General features: G+C 41.8%; 1 protein-coding gene across 6 annotated transcripts in view; it reads right to left on the reverse strand.

Moving 5' to 3' along the window:
* Positions 1–15,017, reverse strand: part of anks1b (ankyrin repeat and sterile alpha motif domain containing 1B) — a 193,246-nt gene that overhangs the window by 69,757 nt on the left and 108,472 nt on the right. For all 6 annotated transcript variants that reach the window (XM_084573565.1, XM_084573564.1, XM_084573563.1 and 3 more), the window contains 2 exons: positions 13,603–13,739; positions 1,067–1,253 (listed from right to left, as the gene is read on the reverse strand). In XM_084573565.1, coding sequence (XP_084429691.1) covers positions 1,067–1,253; positions 13,603–13,739 — 324 coding nt within the window. The remainder of the gene's footprint in view (positions 1–1,066; positions 1,254–13,602; positions 13,740–15,017) is intronic.

Consider the following 15,017-nt stretch of genomic DNA (forward strand, 5'->3'; position numbering starts at 1 on the left):
CAACCTTGCACCCTAATTTCCAGTTTGGTCTACAAGATATCACCCCAGAAATCCTCTGAAATGCACCTTCTCAAAACAAAAGCTACAAAACCCAGCCACTTTCGCGTTGAAAGTTCAAGTTCTGGCAAATTCTAAACACAATTTTTGCTAAATGTTGAGGGAACACAGAGTCAGAAAGTAAGAAATTAACTGTATATTATGTTGCACTGTATAGTTTTTTAATGTAGCCCTCCTCTTCTCCTGCTAAACTGCACAAAAAAATATTTAATCAAGTCATGGCATGCACGTCTTGCAACTATTTAAAAAAAAGTTTGCATGTTCAGATGTACTTTTAAATAACGATGCAGAAAATGCATTTGCAACTTTCAAATTATTTCCGTAACTTACAACTTGTAGTTTGTATTTTGCCACTTTTATGTATTCAGTCACATATGCCTAAATCCCTCAAGTAAGAAACAATTCAACTGTGGCCACTGCTGTACATCTTCCAAAGTCCGACTGAGTCCAGCAGTCCTTCCCGATATCTGTCGTTAGCCTCTAAAGTGCTCGCCTCTTGGCTGTGGCCTCCGGTATGACAGAAGCAGAAATATGATTTCAATTTCGTGGGGCCCAGGGCAAAAGGATAAAAGCTTCATTCAGTCCCCAGGCTGAAAGAGTCTGAACAACAGCTACTGCAACTAAGGCAACAACGACAGCAGGAAAGAGGAACTTCAACACCAGGAATTAAAAGAGGTGGGCTGAATAGTGTTATTACAGTATACTAAAATGCTTAAAAAATATTTGCTGAATGAGTTTGGGCCTTTTAGACAAACATAAGAAGCAACTCTAATTTTGGGGCTAAGCAGCTCATTTTCACACAGATTTCAGGTGTTTTATGGATGAAATGATTTATTCATTATGAAACTAATGGTCATATTAATCAATGACACATTTCTCCTCAAGCAAATCAAAATTTCCAGCAGATATTCTTCCTCTCACTTATGGCTGAGAAACTAATACAGGTTTTCTTGCCACTGAACCTGGTAATTGACGTTATAAGCCGTTTTCATGATCCGTGAGCCCTTACCTGTGAGCTGACAGTCGTCGTTGGAGCCTGCAGAGTCCTCCTGGTTGGGGCTGAGCGGCGGGCTGGCGGGGGGACTGGTGCTAAAGCTGGCGTAGCCCAGGGAAGAGCTCACCTCACTGGGCTCACAGCTGTGGTTGACTGGCCTCTGGACATCCAGGGAGGAGGAGAGAGAGGTGCGTTGCTTGGGCTGAATGCAAGAAGAGGAGAGCAGGGGTTAGAGAAATGAACACTGTTATATTGTTTCTGCAGTGCTTACATAAACTATGTGACTATATTTACGTATTAAAAGTAAATGTTTTTGTTGCACTTCTTATGAGAAATGAGTGAGTTGAAAGTTCATTTCATATTTCTGATTATGCTCTATTATAATAAATGCTAGTTATCTATCTCATAATTATGTCTCATTTTTATATAGAGATGTTTGCCCTTCACTTTATATTGTGGTATGATGACCGCGAAATTCACACTTCTCCACTGAAAAGGAAGCTGTTAGTGAGGATAATTATGTGGCCTTGCTTGCTTGTATTAATCACTTTGATGGGACAATTCACCCAGTATAGACAAAGAGCTGGTCGCCAGCATTGTCTGTATATAAAGATGGATGAGCGCTCTGTGGTGTCACCCATAGAAGATCAATAGAAGATCAATTCTGAACTGTTGGGATCCTGAGAGACTCCTGCTTGTTTCAAAAATGGGGTGGAGGTGGCTTATGAATGGAGGGGGACATGTGATGACACCTTGTGATGTATGATATCAACCAGCTTTCACTCAACTTTAAGTCAATTTTAAATAACTTGAAATAATTTTAGCATTTTAAAGAGGAACTACTGTTTTTTTTACAACCTGGACCTTATTTATAGCATAAAATGCAATCGTTTACTCACCCATATAACGTTTGTGTCATTTGCACTCGTTCAGGAGATAATTAGATCAGCGTATATCCATATAGTGGGAGTGACAGGGCATCTGTAGGTCAATCTACAGACCCCGGATGATGATAAGCGGTAACTCCAGACTCAACAGGACAATAACACTAGCGTATCGTAACAAGATATTGGCGAAATGAACGAGTTTCGCGGCAGATAATGCGTCTCGCTGCCCTGTCACTCCCACTATATGGATATACACTGATCTAATTATCTCCTAAACAAGTGCAAATGACACAAAAGTTATATAGGTGAGTAAACGATCATATTTTATGCTAGAAATAAGGTCCAGTTTGTTAAAAACAGTAGTTCCCCTTTAATCTAGACTTTTTTGGAGTCAGCCTCAAGTGGCCACTTGAGGAACTGCAATCTTTGACACTCAACGTTGGCTTCATTTTTCAGCCTCAAAGGTTGCTGCCCATTGCTTCTTGGTTAACGTCAAGTAGAATATTGCAGTTACTGTTAAGGTAAAGTTCTGATTGTCGCAAAGAGGAGCTATATTGCTAGCGTTTTCAGGTAGAACTGTGGGGTTGGTTCCCGGCATTTTAATTAATAACTTATGCAAGCTATGACTAATCCACCTCCAACATGTTCCTGCCACGGCCAGAGTTTCTAACTTTATGATGAGTTATTGTAAAGAAAGACATAGTGTGTGTTCTGATGGTGGCCTAAAGCTATGGGAACATGTTGTGAATTTAATGTAACATTCTCTTACTGAGAAAAACTTGTGCCTACACGTAACCCTGCCTATAACTCAGACTCAGTTCAGACATCTAAATAGGTGTGTGACGTAATTGGATATATAGGTAGCAACATGCTTTTTGTGATATGAAACTGGGATGCAAATCAGAGGAAAAATAGAGGTGGATAAAGATAAATGAAAGAGATTAAGAAACAGAGAGACAGAGGCATAATAATTACTTAGAGCAAGTGAGAGAGAGACAAAGAGAGGACAAGTGAAAGTGTAGACTGGCATCTGGTAAACACATCTTACATAATGAGGCATTTTGCAGCTTTCAACAACCTGCTGCTTTGCTTCACAAACAGCTCCGGCAGTCAGAGCCCCGGCTGGCGTGTGCGCGTGCATGTGAATCAATACAGTGAACCATAAACACAAATCACATCCTGAGATATTGAGAGACACAAACAGAACGACCTTCGGGAGACCTTCACTTTCTTTTGTATGACTCGAGGCGAAAGAGCTGAACCTTGAGAGAGCGAGACGGTGAAAGAACATAAAAGGAAGTGAAAGCAGAGGAGGAGAGGGAGACGCTCCTCTTTCCCCATGCACGGTGCATTCAAATTGAGCTTTGAAACGGTCTTCAGATCCGCTGAAGACAACTGAGATGAAAAACAAAAGCAAAGAAAAGAGCTGGGAGGAGCAGGGATTGGGTTGAAAGAGATGAGAAAAATGTTATTTTTATCTATATCTTTTGTAAATATCAAATTAATTTATTGAAGGTCTGCTTCCGGTCTTTATGCTAAGCTACACTAGCTTAATTTTCACTGACATCAGAAGCATTGGAAGCGACTATGGCGATGTGGCGGCAAGAGACCGTGGAAATTTAGTTAAATGGGACTAATGCGACCAATGGGAGCATCTGATAAGGTTGAAATTAACTACATTAATCTAATTAATCATGCTGATAAGCCGGTCCCCGGAGCATCAGGTGAACCTAGGTGGAGTGGGCGGCGGCGTTAAAGAGAGAACTGCTACATCCGTCCAGACACAAGGAACGTTTTTGCGCTTCTGACCATTTTACACAAAAAAAGGAGGTGAAACGTCCACAAGCAACCAACTGTCAGCTACAAACTGATGGGCGACAAGCAAATCGCTTTAGATGTGGACTGGCCTAAACTCCCGTTAAGAAAGGCATTTTATTGCCACTAAAAGGAAAAAAAAAAAAAATACTTTCAAACTGTCACACATGTCCAGTAAGTAAGCGACACAGAGGCAAAGTGCAACTCCCTCAACGGAGCAGAGTAGAGCACAACTACACCAGCAAGGTCAACTTTCTTTTTTTTGTTTTCTGCGGGGAGATGGTCAGTGGGGAATAACACCGCAGCAGCACCAGCGACCAAAAGAGACCAGGGACGTTTTAAAGAGCCGATGCATCAGCGAGACAAGATCACAGCATCCCAGAGAGGCAACAGGGAATAAAGACAATGATGTATGAGCCCAACAGGGAACCATCCAGACTGGGCCAGGGGGAGGGACGTTACACAAGCTAGCTGTCAAAAATATGCTTCTTTTTTTATTCATTTGTCTTTTTTTTTTGGACTTTGCCACAAAAGAAAGCAGCCCACATCCTTCTGCATTTTCATGAGCTCTTTGTGATGAGAAGAATTAATGATCTGTGGCAAAGTGAGAAAAAAAAGATCCATCAAATGTACAAATAATGATTTTATATTCATTTTAATATTAAACCACTTCACGCCACGTGAACTGTTGTGGTGTGACGCCGCGTATTTCAAAGTGGGAGGTTGGGACGCTGTGTGTCTCTTCTGCTTTAATCCATGTAGCGTTTAATGAGTTTAATAGCAACTCCAACGTCTCCTGTTCATTTTTAAAGCATCTCATTATTGGAGCACTTATCTCCGCTTTGTCTCTGACTGTGTGGCTTCTTTCAAACAACTGAAGGCATCTTCTCCCTCGGCTCACACCTATTAGGAGCTTGCACACACGCACACACTTGCGTTCAGAAATACGACAAAACATGCAGCAGCTCCGGCTGAAGCTCACCGTTAACAATGCAAACGGGCAGCAGGCTAATGAACATGTCACGGCCAATTGGACGGGGATTAATGAGCACGCAGACGCACGTACTGTGACACACACATGCCGCAAAGGCTTACACACAAACGCACACTTGCAAGGTAGGTCCTTCATGCCAGACTGAACCTCAGCAGAAAGGGGGGGGGGAACGCGCCGTTTAGCACATCTCTAATGGATCCTGGTGCTAATAAATGACACACCTAGTAGCTAGAAAAAGTAATCCACACCTAAGATGAGGCGAGGTGTGCTTTTGCAGTTTGCTAGAAAGCTTTGAAAAAGAATCAAATCGAGCAATTGTGTGTGTGTGTTCAGGAATACCGAGTCAGATGTTGTGGAGTAGGAACGAGGGTGTTTGTAGGTGATGATAAGAAAAATTAATATTTGCTGCACCAACAAAAAGCGGCTTATTTATCCTAAAATATAGCAGTTTCCATTAAGTCTCTTTTCCTGGAAGCAATTTCACATGAGCAGCGGCCTGAAGCACAATTACTGTAATGGTTCTTTATTTCGGTTCTAATTAATATTTTCATAACTTCCCTTCTGTTAACATTAGCTTAGAATCAATGATGCTGGATGTGGTGGATAATTATGTCTGTTTTAGTTGGTATTTTTCTTTTTCTATTCTCACCCGTGTCTGTCTTCACTTTAGTTTTCCTCCAAAACAAACTCTTAACTGCAACTCTTAAAAGTCTTATTCTACTGTTCACCTCCACCTTCAGCCGCCTGTTTTTGTCCCTATTTTTATTCTAGCCGTAATTTTTTTTTTACTATCCACCCTCAAGAAGTATTTTTAGAAAGTTTCACTCAGGTGAGCCTCTCAGGTGCCGACACACTTTCTGCAACATTAACATATACTGTGTAGTGCCCCCTCTAACGGCTCGACTACGCGTCAAGTGCCGAGTGTAGTGGAAATTTCAGATTTGCTCTCATGATACTTCTGCTTAACTCTTTTCGGTTTGTCTGCCGTGTGAGTGGGGAAAGGTGGCCCCATGTTTGCGATCAGCTGCAGAGAAAGTCCCGCGTGATAAATCAAGAGGTGACGCACTGCTTTATGATCAGTGCGTAACCTTTAAAAACCAGCTAGTACCGGTAATTTTCTCCCCTGAAGGAAGGAAGATCACGAGGTTGGGTCAACGAAATGCTTTGCTCTCACTCGGCTCGTGGTCGTGGCAGATTCTTTGTCTCTTGGCAGACATAGAAATATACACCATATACACCATCCCTAGACTGCAATAAAGCCCCCGAAAGAGGCTTGCCCTTTGATTTCAACAACAACGCAGGCTGTAACTCCCCATTCTCTCCAGACACAGTGCTCAGTCCACAATCACTGAACTACAACTACTTGGTGGGCTCTCATCCATCCACTGGTCAAAATAGATGTTCTGGAAAGAAAAAAAATAAGTGCTCACATGCTGGTTTAAACGTCTATTTTTGTAAAGCGTTGCAAAAGAAAGTGATGTGCTTAAAATACAAACAGTTTCTCAATGAGTCATACTAATAACTGTGGAAGTAGGGACATTTATGAGTGAATGAATCAACTTTAATGTTAGAGCCAGTTGGGTGTTTCACCTGCTTACTGCACAACTTATGAGATATTGGTCATAGTTTAGATATTTCTTTCTAAATACTACTACAAGCACTATTTAAGACAGACAATTAGGACATTCAGGAAGGTCAAATCAATCTCCAAACTATTTCTGTGTGCAATCAAATGACATTTGAGGGTTTCTTTGCCCTGCACCTGAATTCAAGTGTAGTTGGAGAGGCAGGGTTTTCAAGGTTTCAACCCCACGCGCACAATTTAAAATGCAGTGCAGAGGCTAGTAAAGGCTAGCGGTCCGCTTGACTCGAAACTAATGAAGTACATGAACTGCATGATTTATTGAAATCATCAAAATGCTACATGCAAATCCTTTTAATACGGGCGGAAAAATGCCAGGGAAACGGCTCAGATGTGTGACTCCCAGCGGAGAGCTTTTAGCATTAGCTCGAGTCAGTTCAATTAGCAGAGTGTGACCCGCGTCTCTCCTCTGGGGCCGCTGGGCGGGAAAGCAAATCGCTTTAACCGCGCACAAAAACACAAAAAGGTCTACTTGTTGTCCTAGCAACTTCAAAATGTGCAGGTGGAGAGCAGTAAGCCTCCAGCGATGACGAGAGAAATAAACTGACCAGAGTAAATGGAAGAAAATTGCTGTTTTTTTCCTTCATATGGCCCCTTTTCTTTATATTTTCTCTCTTTTTCTGAAACAGAACTTCTGTCATGAGCTTGACTGTTTGTCTGACTGTGTTGGTGTTTGTGTACATGGTGGTGTCACATTCACAAACACCCCAATATGGCATATAACACACAAAGCCGGCACGGAAGCATCACAATCATATGCGCAGAAATGTAACGCACACATGTACTGTAATCACGCACAGATCCCAGCGAATTTCCTGGAAGATTAACGTAGTGGAGTGACACTGTTAGAGGGATCATCAGCCAACTGTGCGTGTGTATTCAGCACAAACACAACCTCAGCGGCTACCTGATTAAGGAGTGTGAACAGATTAATGAGCTCGAAATGCCAAAGTGATTAGTGATCCCTGTGTGTGTGTGTGTTAAATCAAGAATGTGGAGATTTCCAGGTGAGAAATGTGATAGTTCTACAAACCAATGGTGGTTTTAACGCAGCGATACAGCGAGGTATCAGGTGCAGCTCACCACAATTACTCTCTAGATTACTTTGTTTGGTTAATCTATCAAGTCTCGAGGGGAAATTAAGAAATGTCGATCACAAATTTAAATAAAAACAGATCAAATGTACTGATTGCTTTTATCCGCAGGGAACAGAGACAACATTGACGCGTTAATGCAACGTTGATTCTCAGTGGGACTAATAGTAGTAGCTACTCTTGTATATAAATCTGAAGGAGAGTACTTACAAAAAGAGACCAAGAGAACATGGAAATCAAGGAGCTGTAGCGATGGTTGTTAAAAAAATGTTTGGCAACCTTGTTATGGCCCCTGCCATTTCTGTCCTGTGAGTTCCCAGATGTGCAGATTTCCCCGTGGAAACTTTTCATCACCACGCCTCTTGAAGGACCGATTGGTTGGGGGTTGCCATTTAAACGTTGTGGTATCATCACTCTGAGGCAACTGGAAGATCTCCTACAGTTTTCCCGCCACTGGTGTGAACCTGTGCTTATCGTTCGTTTGAATTACCTCCGAAATTTGGGAGGTGATTGAATTTGGGGTGTTGATGTGTTTCGTTTTGGGTTAAGAAGTTAGGGTTTTCTTTTGGGATTTTATGTTTAGCAAGGACTTTCTTTGGTTTATTCAACACTCCTTGTCCAGCCTTAGTGCTGTGCTTAAATCACTTTGCAATAAACCTTAACAAAAAGCCAATTCCAGCTGGTTTTTAATGTTGCTTCCCTCATCCCTTGTCGAGCTGAGTCGTAACAAACCTGAAGAAGGTGGGCACCAAGCTCAAGTAATCTCAACTTTGAGGATGTAAATTCCTTTCGTTCCTACCATCAAATTCACCACGCCGATAATGGGCTTGGGACGCTTGGAAGGGTCTGGTGAACCCAGATGGAGCGGCAGCAGTGTTGGAGGTATTTTCTTTTCAAAGAGAGAGCGGCAAGAAGAGCTAGCTCTGCCCATCCACTAGCGATGTTGCTAGCAGCGCTTTTCACAAAACTAATGTGGTCAATTTAACTTGGATATGAAATTTCTATTGAGAGGCTGTAGGACATGTTTAAAAACAACATATCAAATGATTTTTTGAATCTATATCGGATCTTTCAAATGAAGACAGACTGGAAACTCTAAAACCCAGCCCTAATTTTGAATCTATACCCGATCTAGGCAGCTTTCGCCTAGGAACATGGAACATTTACTAGCGAGGAGCTGTGAAGCAAAGGGTGACGAGCTCTGTCTGGGGCTTTATAAGAGTCATTTAATGTTAAAAACAAGAATAATTCTTCATGGTTCTTTAAAATTAAGACCAAATTTTCCATAATCTCAGATGCTTCTTACAGCAAAGAGGATTTTAGCTTTAATGAAGACTGTTAAAATACTTGGAAGGATTTTTTAATGGGTTCATAGCTGTTCCATCGTCTCCTATCCCAATAATGACAATAAATATATTTTCACTGCTACTTATATTGTTTTCAGCTTTTACAGGTTTCCAAAGAGATCAGGTCCAGTAACTTATTTTTTTATTTTTTTTAAGTATATCTATAAATCTTCTCAGTAATGGTCTTGTTTGTTTACTATAATTATTCTGTCATCTCCAAATTACTCTACACTGATGTTAAAATTACACATATCACATTTAAGTTCACTTGATGATGGTCAAAACAAACCGTCGCTTCTTCAAGACAGCACATTACTACACCAACACCCTTTTTTCAATAAGGTTCAATTGTAGATAAGACTCTTTATGTGCCTTGCTCAAAACCACAGTGGGAAGGTGAGAATTTGAGGCTTCCAGCCGATCATCTACAGGGATTTTTATCAAGCCATCGCATTTTTGAAGACCTGCTGCTGTTTTCCATGCAAGTGTGTGTGTGTGTGTGTGTGTGTGCATCCTCTAAAGCATTGTATGGGGAAAAATATTACCTTCACACCTCAGCATCAGAAGCCCGTTTGGCTGCCTTATCTCCACTATACTCCGAGTGTGTGCCTACGTTCAGGAAAGCTATCGGCTCAGTCGGGCCACCACTCTGTGTGTTCTTGTATGTGTTCATACATATGTAAGAAGGTGTTCAGGCGTGATAATAGAACGAATGTGAGCATACTATAATGCACATCCACATGAATCTGGGAGTGAGGTCCCAGTATGACATGCAGTCACACTTGGAAACACACACACACACCCACACACACACACACACTCAGTCACTAGTATCTATTTCTATACTTGTAATACATCCCCTGACTCTGAACACCAACCTCCGAGTCTCACATAAATTACCATTCTGTTTCTGCATAGGTTGAATTTACTTAAAAAAAAAAGAGCAGTTGTTTGCTGGTGTCAAAGTGTTGGTGATCAGCGTGATTCATAAAAGGCTAATAGTAGCTTTTCCAGTATCTCCTGTTTGGCTGTAGCCTTAGTGGTGTGTTCAAGTACCAAGTTTTTGTTCCAGATACAGACGACATGAGGCGACGTCAAGGACAGCTTTTATTCCAGGTAGTCCTCTGATGCTAGATATTTATTACAGCAAGAGTTATTTTCTCCTGCATCTCTACAATGACAAAAAGTAGAAAGTTGAATTCCCTCAGCGGTACGTAGAAGGTCATTTACATAACGTCTGCTGTTATTGTTTACTCTGCATCTGTCTGTACTTTGCTGATGAAGGTGGATATTTCAGTTCAAAAGTCATGAACATTATACTGGTGACAAACAGATTTAACTAGTGAGTCCAACTCCAGCCTTTGACACGGCATGAAGACAAGTTTTTTACGCCTGATTTGACCATGTGATTATCAGAGATACCAGCTTCACTCTTTGCAGACGCAAACACGAGTTCTATCATGTGTTTTCTATAACCACGAACCTCTCAAAGGCAAGTGATGGTTATCAAAATGTGCTGCAAAGACACACACACACACATTCGCACAAGCAGCAAAGTAGGACACTGAGCCAGTGGGTATGAAACTGATAACCCCATGATGCAGCGCATGCTTCTCCGTCCCTTTTTTCTTTCATCTCCTCTGTGTTTCACATCCCATCTGCCCGTGAATGCGATCAAGAGCTTGTTGGAGATCTAACACGTCCGGCTGACAGTTTGGACGAGAAGCAAAGGATCAAGAAATTAAAAAAAAAAAAAAAAAAAAGACCCAAACGGTGCATCTGTGGATCTAAGTCAACATAGCCTGTGTGATCCCTTCACGCTTGTACAAAGTGATCGCACATGTTTCTACTTTTATCGGTGACCGACTTGTTGTGAAAGCTTCAGTAGTATTAGCAGTTCATGAGCTGGATAATTTACTTTAAACCGGGGTTTAAAAAGCAAAATTACTCTAATGACATTTTTATTTACTGGAGGAGCTTTGGGAGCCTTGTCACAGAAGGAGGCAGGGAGGGCTGCACACTGCAAAGAATATCCTGGCTCTTACACCAGTCTCTAATTGTCGCTTTGCCTACGAAGATGGGAAATCTTACAGTGAGACTGCACTTGCTTCCAGTGCAGCCTGGGTACAACACTTAATAATTCTTCTTGATTTGCAACAGAAAACCCAATTAAATCACATCAAGTGACTTAAAAAGTTAGACTTGGGTCGTGGATTTCGGCATTTTGAGAATTTACATAATCACGCTATACACTCACTTGCCAGTTCAGTAGATACAACAGTGAAAGATTTATTTTAGAGTGACAGTCCTGCACTAAATCTCCCTTCACGACTGTTATAATGTTCAGTATCTGCTGAAACTGAAACAACAACTAAAACTCAATCGTACTATAAACCACAGCCTCCCAAATGAAAATACAGTTAAATCAATGGCTGTATACTTTAACCCTTCACAAAGCTAAGATTTAGTGCAGGACTGTTATATTAGAGTGCATTGATTTCCACTACTGTACCTAATGAACTGGCAAGTTCGCACAAATTATAAAGCTCTGTGAGGAGTCTCCTGCTAGTATCAGCTCGCTAACATACACCCACACTGACAATGCTATCATGCTGATATTAAGGAGACAATGCTGACCCCCTTCTTCCGTCATTCGCAGCCACATTTACAAAATTAAGTGGTAACGGCCAAGTCAGTGATAATAAACATGCAGAATATTGCAGACGGCATCAAACAGACTAATTTTAATAAGTAATTTAAATAATTTTAAGGTTAAATTTTGTCTAAAGAAACCTTGCTGAGTTAATTTTATAGTTAGAGTGATTGTATTTCCAAACTAAAGTAAAATCTAATCAATACTTTTCCTGTTAACCTTCCTGGAAGGCTGAAGGCATCACATAAATATTTTATGATACAGCACTACAGCAGGCTCCTGCATATTTCCTACAGTACGCTGCACGTGTGTGTGTGTGTGTGTGTGTGTGTGTGTGTGTTTATTAGTGTGCACAGTGCTGCAGTAGCCAACGAGAGCACTAAAATGAAATGAAATGAATTCAAGAGAATTAATTAGGAGCTATAAAATTGAACTCCTTGATTATGCGAGCTTCAAGCCGAGCGGAGGCCCGCTGGGCACCGCGTGTGATCCCTTTACGCACATTAGTTAACATGCCAAAGATAGGCCCATGATAAGGAGGGGGCGGGAGAGCAGGAGGGGTGAGGAAACGGGGGAGGAAGTGAAGACGCTGAGGTGAGCGAAGGACATTCAGAGTTAGGAGAAAAATGAAGCTGTGAAGATTCATGTATCCATATTACTGAGCTATTTGATAGGGTTATCAACCCCTAGACTCAAAGATGAAGCGTCTTTATCTAGATCTAGGAAATAAAAAGTTAAGTCAGGAAGTAAACATGAAAGCCCAATGACAACCGTAAAGAAATTTGCTACTCTAAGCTTCATCAGTCCACTGAACCAGCAGCTGAGGTGAATACTTTTTTCAGTGTTATGTTACACATCATCCGCTCACTGAGAAAACAACTGCCTTTAATTATCGAGGTGTGAAACGTTCACGCTGCGCCCGTGTGTCTGATACTATCTTCCCAGTGACAGAAGTGAGAGGACTAAATGAATCTCAACTCATTAATGAGACGGAGCTGTTGTTTCAGTTGAACTGCTTTGTGTTCATTTGTCATCAGTGGAATATTGTTAATCTATTTTTTTGTGCTGTGCAAGTCTGATACAGAGGTAAAATGTTCTCCAGGCAAGGTTTAGAATAAAGGGAATGCTTTCCATTTTCCTGCAAGAATATTATGAAAACACAATATATATTTCTATTATAAAACAAGCCCGATTGCTCGGGAGGTTCCTGTCTCAAAATAATGCACCATTTTTATTAGATTCCACAAATATGCATGAGTCATTTCTGTGTCATTTCAGCAGTAGATGATGAACCTGCCTTAGCTTCAGGCTGCCTGGGTTTAGCTTCTCCCTCTGGATCACAGACACCATGTCCTCCGCGTTATGAATGTCAGACTTTTCTTCAGCTACTTTGTTAAAAACGCAAATGTCTGGATGACGGTTGAGGTAGGAGGTAAAAAGTGTCAGGCACACAGCAAAGCCGCTTTTGAACCCGAGACAGGCTTCCACAATGGCTGCATGTCACCACTGTGGAGTATCGTTTCATTCTCAGAATTAAACTGGCTGTCTGGTTGCTGAAGTGGTTTTAAAGGAGGTGGAAAAGGAAGAGGAAGTGATGAGCTTTGAGGTAACAACAAACCAGTCTTTAACAAGCACACAGCTGGAGAGCACAATCTTTCATTGAACCTAATTTACTATAATGGACATGACCATTTTGTGCATGTCAAAATCGTTCTATTCTGAGTTTATATCTGAGTTTAAATCTCTAAGCAGAAAGATTTTTAGTCTGGTTGTAAACATAACCTTTGATGAAGATGTTGTCTGAGTTTGTAGGTGTTATTACAGCGTCTTGAACAGAATCACAACAAGCACCGCCACACTCTCAAACCCTGCATTCAAGGGCTCCTCCTCTGGGTTTCTCCTTTACAAGGATGCGATGTTTATATGCGCAAGCACAACTGGAAATTTAAGATACTCCAAACCGAATGTGACTGAGGAACAGAGAATCAATCAAGCGTAACAGACAGAGATGTTTACCATTGTGTGTGTGTGCAGGTGTTTTAAGCTACGCGTGGGCGGATGCTGTGATGTTCAATAATGCATCAGGTGCCTCCACAGCACATTCATTAGTGTGCGCTCACCTGTGGGCGGATGACTCTCTCGATGTTCTTCAGGGCCGTGTCGGGGGAGGGGGGCGAGCAGTCTGGTGTGGGGCCTGTTGAGCAGTTGCCATGGTTACCGTGCTCCCCCTCACTCACCGTTGCATGGGACAGGTGACCTTGGAGAGAGAGAGAGAGAAAGAGGAAAAAGAGGATATTTGAGTCTAGGGTTTAAGGCGTTTGTGCTAATTTAGATATCGTTCCAAAAACAGGTGAAATTCCAGGAAACACATGAAAAGAGTCTGCAGCCGTACTAGCAGTTCCACATATAAAGTGATCCGCTTGTTGCCCATCTCTTTGGGACGGTTGGTTGCTAGAGGACGTTCCAGGCTACTTTACGAACGGGGGTAGCTCTCGTTTCTGTCACTGCTCTCTATTTGAGAAGAAAAACCATCAACGACCACCAAGATTGAGATCCAGAGAGTCAGTCACAACTCACTGAAGCTCATTCAGATTTCACGGTCTCTTGTTGTCACATTGCTACTAATCTCTAATCTCTTCTCGTGTGTACAAACATCTAGAGGTCCAGTGTATAAAAATCATTAACATCTGGCAGACTGAAGCAAACGAAAAACAAAAGCCTGTGTTTGGTTTGTCCAGTACGGCTACTGTAGAAACATGGCAGGCTCTATGGAAGAGGACTCACTCCCTCTGATAGAAAGGGTTTATTGTAATCAAATGCACAAAAATCAGATTCCTAATATTGTGTAGGTCTCCCTTGTGCCTCCAAAACAGTTGTGACTCATCAGAGAATGGACATGGACCTTCTGAAGGTGTTCTGTGGTGTCTGGATCCAGAATGTTGTTAGTGGGGGTCTTTCAGGGGATCTAGTGAATTTGGAGGCCAGGTCAACACCTTGTGCCGTTCTTCATGTTTTTTTTAAGTTGTTCCTAAACCGTTTTTGTGTAAGTGTCTGTGTCAGGCTGCATCCTGCTGGGGATGGCTGCTGCTATTAAGGAGTGTCATTGCTATGGGGTGGGGGTGCCTGGTCTGGTCTAGGTGGGTGCTACATGTCTAAGTAACATCCACAAGAATGAATGCCAGGTCCAAACGAATGCATTGTCACAAGATGGTCAATGTTATCTGCTTTTTCTGTCAGTGGCTTTAAGACTCTGTGCGATGTCAATGTTACATTAGCATGGCGACGCACCCCAGTTTGATTCCAGGTGAAGTGAGAAATTAAAAAGGAGGTTCAGCTCAACACGTAAATGCGTTGCGCTGTGTTATTTTCACCTCATAGTGCAGTGGTAAATACAGGTGTGTTGGCATGAGAGAGAGAGAGAGGTGAGCAGAGTGCATTTTGTAATTTGACAAGCATCAGCAACCACCACAGCAGGAAAATATGACTGCTGTCCAGTGCAGTTTGATGTCTTTCTCTATGTGTGTGTGTGTGTGTG

Source organism: Chelon labrosus (genome assembly GCF_963514085.1).
Source record: "Chelon labrosus genome assembly, chromosome: 23".
Classification (NCBI taxonomy): domain Eukaryota; kingdom Metazoa; phylum Chordata; class Actinopteri; order Mugiliformes; family Mugilidae; genus Chelon; species Chelon labrosus.